The sequence below is a fragment of the Schistocerca cancellata genome, chromosome 1, assembly GCF_023864275.1.
Source record: "Schistocerca cancellata isolate TAMUIC-IGC-003103 chromosome 1, iqSchCanc2.1, whole genome shotgun sequence".
Classification (NCBI taxonomy): Eukaryota; Metazoa; Arthropoda; class Insecta; order Orthoptera; family Acrididae; genus Schistocerca; species Schistocerca cancellata.
In genome coordinates this window covers 208,219,063-208,226,138 of record NC_064626.1, presented here as the reverse complement: position 1 = coordinate 208,226,138, position 7,076 = coordinate 208,219,063, and the positions used below count along the sequence as shown (strand labels likewise).

At 42.3% G+C, this 7,076-nt stretch overlaps 1 protein-coding gene across 1 annotated transcript; it reads left to right on the top strand.

Annotated features, from left to right (window-relative positions):
* Nucleotides 1-1,715: 1,715 nt before the first annotated feature.
* On the top strand, nt 1,716-3,219 carry LOC126156281 (elongator complex protein 3-like). Its single transcript, XM_049916302.1, has one exon. The coding sequence runs from the start codon at nt 1,852-1,854 to the stop codon at nt 3,217-3,219; it is 1,368 nt and encodes a 455-aa protein (XP_049772259.1). The 5' UTR covers nt 1,716-1,851.
* The last annotated feature ends 3,857 nt before the right edge of the window (nt 3,220-7,076 follow it).

Sequence of the window (7,076 nt, the reverse complement as noted above, 5' to 3'; positions counted from 1 at the left end):
ATGGAGTGGCGCCAAACCATTTCTGCTCCGAAAAAAAAGTTCAAAGCCGCACTTTTAGTCGGTAAAGTAATGGCGACGGTCTTCGGGAACTCTGAAGGGGTTATTCTCTTTGATGTCCTCTGTCATGGTGTAACTGTCAGTTCTGAAGTGAATTGTGTTACCCTCAGGACACTGAAGGAACGACGCCACAAAAATTCAAAAGAACTTCTGTTCCTACATGACAACTCAAGACCCCATGAAAGACTGCGCACCCAAGAGGAGCTGACAAAACTTCAGTGGACTGTTCATCCACCATAGCCACGCGGGGTAGCCGCGTCATCTCAGGCGCCTTGTTATTGTTCGCGCGGCTCCCCATATCGTAGGTTCGGGTTCTCCCTAGGGCATGGATGTGTGTATGTGTGTGGTGGTTCAAATGGCTCTGAGCACTATGGGACTCAACTGCTGAGGTCATTAGTCCCCTAGAACTTAGAACTAGTTAAACCGAACTAACCTAAGGACATCGCAAACATCCATGCCCGAGGCAGGATTCGAACCTGCGACCGTAGCGGTCTTGCGGTTCCAGACTGCAGCGCCTTTAACCGCACGGCCACTTCAGCCGGCCTATGTGTGTGGTCTTTAGCGTAAGTTAGTTTAAGTTAGATTAAGTAGTGTGTAAGCCTAGAGACCGGTGACCTCAGCAGTTTGGTCTCATAAGAACTTACCACAAATTTCCATATTTCCATCCACCGTGCCGCCCCGATCTCGCACCTTCCGATTTCCATCTGTTTGGCACAATGAAAGATGCACTCAGCGGAAAGCGGTACGTGGATGATGAGGAGGTTATTTATGAAGCAAGACGTTGGCTCCGACGTTGACCAGTAGAGCGGTACCACTCCAAAGTAAGGTGGCGTAAGGCTGTCGCATTGAACTGAGATTATATTAAAATATAGGGTTTTGTGGTTCAAATGGCTCTGAGCACTATGGGACTTATCATCTGAGGTCATCAGTCCCCTAGAACTTAGAACTACTTAAACCTAACTTACCTAAGGACATCACACACATCCATGCCCGAGGCAGGATTCTAACATGCAACCGTAGCGGTCGTGCGGTTCCAGACAGAAGCGCCTAGAACCGCTCGGCGACAACGGCCGGCAATGGGGTTTTGTAGCCAGAAGAGTGGAGAATAATATGGCGTATTGGAATCCTGAATAAAACCAAATTGTTTTCAGAAAAAAATATTGCATTACTTATTGAACGTTCTTGTAGGAAAACATAACCAGCTCGTATTGATAGTTAAAATAAGTCAGTTACATGGATTTTTAAAAACTGCGCAGGTAGGCTATTTTTACAATGGCTAAAAATAAGCACACAGAACAAATAAGTTTGTGACTCTCAGGACACATCCTGCCCTCTAAAATAATAGTCTCAATTCGGTGAGGAAGGAAGTCCGCAAGTTTCTTCCGGCATGCTTGAATGAGTAGGCTGAAGTCATAGTACGGAGAACAGCCCCAAAACATCAGAAAAGCGCCTACGACTTGAATTGGATCCTCCACACATTGCGGCTTAAACGCCTGTTTGGGACATCTGTGCACTCGATGCCTCGCATCGTCTGAGAAGAGCGAAATAGTGACTTTAGTCCGCCACCGGCCGTTTCCGTATCGTGTTGCCCCTACAAGACGTACAGTATTATTGTGATGCTGTGATCATCTGAATAAACTGAAAATACGAATAGCATCAAAATAAGGTTTAGAATCGTCGCCACGATTGGTGGATATTATCGCTGCTGTACCACTTGACCACAAGAAGACTTTGTTACCAAAATTGAAAGCAAAACCAATCAGGACTGCAAGTGGGATAGCAGTGGTTGCTGTGATGTGCAAACCACATCGCTGTCCACACATCAATATGACTGGTAACATATGTGTGTATTGTCCTGGAGGTCCAGATTCTGAATTTGAGTATTCAACACAATCTTACACAGGATATGAACCAACATCCATGCGAGCCATAAGAGCACGATACAATCCATATTTACAAACAAGACATAGAGTTGAACAATTGAAGCAGCTTGGCCACAGTGTAGATAAAGTTGGATTTATAGTCATGAGTGGAACCTTTATGTGCTTGCCAGAGGATTACAGAGATTATTTTATTAGAAATTTGCATGATGCTCTATCTGGACACACTAGCAACAATGTGGATGAAACTGTGAAATATTCAGAGAAAAGTAAGACTAAGTGCATTGGAATTACTGTTGAAACTAGGCCAGATTATTGTCTCAAAAGACATTTGTCAGATATGTTGAGATATGGATGCATTCGTCTAGAGATTGGAGTCAAATCTGTATATGAGGATGTTGCAAGAGACACAAATAGGGGACACACAGTGAAAGCAGTCTGTGAGAGCTTCCATTTGGCAAAAGATGCTGGATTTAAGGTGGTTGTTCATATGATGCTAGATCTTCCAAATGTTGATTTTGAAAGAGACCTTGAAGAGTTTATAGAATTCTTTGAGAATCCAGCATTTCGAGCAGATGGTTTAAAGATTTATCCGACACTAGTGATTCATGGTACAGGACTTTATGAACTCCGGAAAACTGGAAGGTACAAAAGTTACCCACCAAGCACACTCGTTGACATTGTTGCACGCATTCTTGCACTTGTACCTCCGTGGACAAGAGTGTACAGGGTGCAGAGGGACATCCCCATGCCGTTAGCGAGCTCTGGAGTTGAACATGGAAATTTGAGAGAACTGGCCTTAGAAAAAATGAAGGATGTAGTTACTAGTTGTCGAGATGTTAGAACAAGAGAGGTTGCGATACAAGAAATTCATCACAAAGTTCGACCCTATGAGGTAGAACTGATTAGAAGAGATTATGTTGCAAATGGTGGCTGGGAAACATTTCTGTCTTATAAAGATCCTGAGCAAGATATCCTTGTTGGTCTTCTTCGCTTACGAAAGTGCTCAGAGGAAACATTTAGGTCCGAACTTAAGGGTGGAGTTTCAATAGTTCGTGAACTTCATGTTTATGGTAGTGTAGTACCAGTGAATGCACATGATCCTACAAAGTTTCAGCATCAAGGATTTGGAATGTTACTTATGGAAGAAGCTGAAAGGATTGCTAAGGAGGAGCATGGATCTGTTAAAATAGCAGTAATATCAGCTGTTGGCATCAGGAATTACTACAGGAAAATTGGATACGAACTTGATGGGCCATACATGACACAATTATTACTGTGATTAGATTACAATGATCTTTATTTATGTGAAGTATTTAAAATAAAAGAGTTTAAAATAAAAAAAATGGCAGATTACAAGAAAGCCGACTCGAAATGTCGATCGCAGGTATTTGCTTTCGCAGTGCTCGCTCGGAAATTGGTTGACATGGGTCTGCATTCACTGACGGCTGCAGTTCCTGTTGTTTTATCGGTAGGGACGCGACAGCATGCTCTACCTAAAATGTTCCAAAATGCCTCGCATAAACATGGGATTTTTCGGGGGCTCATAACTCGATTTCTTCTGGTAACAGAAAGGTAGGGTCTAGCGTTTTGAATAGTCCTTGAACCAGGGACCATCTGTACACCCAGCCGGATAATCGTCTTACTGTAACTACCCTACAGTACATGGTCAAAGTTTAAATATTACACACTTAGAGCAAATCGGTTGGTTCTTTTTTGCGTTAGATGTGATCTACGGCGCGCTTTAAGGGGTTTATGGAACGGCCATTTAATTCGTGGGCATTCCTGAGAAAACCTGAAAAACGTAATTTTTGGGTACCAAAACCGAGCCACGGATTCCAAGACGGCTATCTGAAACTTTGACGATATATACCTAATATACCCATCTTGATCACCGTTGAAAATTGTCTTGTATATCTTTACCTGTTTCAGAGATATAGAGGTTCAAAGTTACCCTACTAGTGCACGTAAAAACGCAAATAAAATCCCATGCGAGCCGAAAACGTAGTTTATAAAGTGACATAGCACGGAGAAATATGCTGTAAAGTGCCTTCGTTATGATCAAAAGGGTTCTGGAAGCCCCGTGTTGTTGTAGTACTGAAGCAGGGGCAAAATTTTTGCGCACATAAAATCCGGTCTGAGGTGTAAAATTACATACTTCTGCATTATTTCTATTTCATATAAGTAAACTGTCAAAATTTTATTGACACATGAGAATCATTTCATACGAGTGACATGCCACGCTGTAGCAGGGAAAATAAGGGAACCAGAGGAAAAATGCTGCTATCGGAGCACAAGAAAGGCGAGTATGTTACTGTTTATGAAAAGACTGACTGAAAAGTTGGGTACCAGCTGCTTAATTCTACCTCCCTCAGCACTTTCACATATTTTCCCAAAAAAGTTGGCATTTGAACATATTCGCTCTTTTTTATACTGATGGCGAAGGAGGCAATACCAGTGGGAGGGAGACCGGTAAGTAATAAATACTAGAAGATAGGAGACAGTGGTTGTGATACAGAAAGAGCGAAGGAGACAATGACAGTATGAGAGAAAGAGAGGGAAACAATGGCAGTGGAACATACTTGTAGTTGTCAGTGGAACAACAGTGGTAGGAAAAGAGTGCATTTGGGAGTGGGACCAAGAGAAGCAGAAAGTGGAAGAGGGTGAGAGCCAGTGATAATCAAAGACAGTCTATGACAACGACAACGAGGAAGGGAGGGGAAAGTGATAGTGAGAAGAGACAGCAGTAGTGGGAAGGAATGCATGAGACAGCAGCAGTAAGAGAGAGCAAGAGGGAGACAGCAACAGTGAGAAGAGACTGTATGTGGGTGGGTATGAGCGACGTAAAGCGTTGGACCATCGGGTGTGAGCGAGTTATAGATAGGGGCTTGTGGCAGCGACAGGTGAGTAGCTTGTCAGAAAGAGTGCGCATGCCAAAACGTTTTGGAAAATTTGTGAAGGTTCTGGGAAAGGTAGAAAGAAGCAGTTGGTACCACACTTCCCAGTAAGAATCTTTTAAACAAGAGCATACTCGCCTTTTTCGTCCTCCGATAGGTGTCCTCTCCCGCTTATGTACTATTGTTTGAAGTTCATTAACAAACGACGGAGCTGATCCTCCTTGGTACACAAAACGGGTTAGAACACTGTTGCAGAGACAACGAAACAAACATGCCAAATTTAAACAAACGCAAAATCCCCAAGACTGGCGATCTTTTACAGAACCTCGAAATTTAGCTCGGACTTCAATGCGAGATGCTTATAACAGTTTCCACAACGAAACTTTGTCTCCAAACCTGGCAGAAAATCCAAATCGATTCTGGTCGTATGTAAAGTATGTTAGTGGCAAGAAACAATCAATGCCTTCTCTGCACGATAGCAATGGAGATATTATCGACGACAGTGCTGCCTCCGGCCGCTGTGACCGAGCGGTTCTAGGCGCTTCAGTCCGGAACCGCCCTGCTGCTATGGTTGCAGGTTCGAATCCTGTCTCCGGCATGGATGTGTGTGATGTCCTTAGGATAGTTAGGTTTAAGTAGCTCTAAGTCTAGGGGACTGATGACCTCAGATGTTAAGTCCTATAGTGCTTACAGCCATGTGAACAGTGCTGCCAAAGCGGCACAACCTTTCGAAATGCCTTCACAAAAGAAGACGAAGTAAATATTCCAGAATTCGAATCGAGAACAGCTGCCAACATGAGTAAAGTAGAAGTAACTATCCTTGGAGTAGTGAAGCAACTTAATAAAAGCAAGTCTTCTGGTCCAGACTCTATACAAATTAGGTTCCTTTCAGAGTATGCTGATGCATTAGCTCCATACTTAACAATCATATAAAACCGTTCGCTGGACGAAAGATCTGTACCCAAAGACTGGAAAGTTGCGCAGGTCACGCCAATATTCAAGAAAGGTAGTAGGAGTAATACACTAAATTACAGGCCCATATCGTTACTATGAAACGTCCCCTTCGAAAAATTTATGAATTACTGTGCTGATAAAGCTCTACGTTATTTGCTTTTCAAACAGCTGAGCAAAACTAAACGTACTCAGGCATTTCTCTCTTTACTTATTCTGATCAACACTAAACTGACACACAATACTTCTTAGCGCAACGCATTCTGACTTTCAATAATACCTACAAAAAATGGCCCTGACTAACAATAACCTATAACTTTCATGAATGACTTACCTCACAAAAATCTTCGTTACTCGAACTACTGCAATACAGCGAGCGCCAATACTGCCAGCTAAATAAAAGATTCTAACTACTGAAGGCACTAACTACTGATAGGCATACTTAGCAAATGAAAGATTTTGATAGAACAAACAATGTATTTACCTTAATAGTGTTCAAAAGTCATTATATATATATATATATATATATATATATATATATATATATATATATATCAGTTCGTTACATTCAGTCTTACAAATTTACTCTGTATGATGGACACAGGTCCAGATCATCCGCTCTCAAAACTCCAGCATCTCACTCCCCACATCCACCACTGCTGGCAGCTCACTTCCAACTGCGCAACGCTATTCACTGTTAACAGCCAACTGCCCAACACTACAATAGCGAATATTCCAACAATGCCAACCAGCCACAGACTGCACACAGCACAGCCACTGATTTTTATACAGAGCGCTACGTGGCGTTACTAATATAAAAACCTAAACAGCCTACTTACATAGCCCCCATGCTCCCCACAAAACAATTTTACAAATTGTTTTGGGCAGTGGCCAATACAGATTTGAAAAATTTTTTCGTAATTACAATAACAAAGATATCAAATGCACACCCTTATTGATACAATGTTGGTCAAAAGCTAAAATTTTCTCACAGTCCACAAAGACAGTCCTGATCATTCATCACAGTAAAATTGCAGTGGTTTTTTTTCCCTCAAAGTCTGAGCAGTAAAAGAATATGCACACGGAAGTTGTGGATTTCCATGCAGTCTTGAAGAAGTAGTGTTGTCCTTCCATCGGAAAGACTGTGCTGATTCTTGACATGCAGACAGGTAATTGGCCACAACGGAGCAAACCTACCGCAGAGTCAGTCGAAGTTTTGAAGAACATTGGTAGGTAGGTCATCACAGAGCAAACCCACTGTAATACTGGTAGAGATTATGGTATTGGTGGG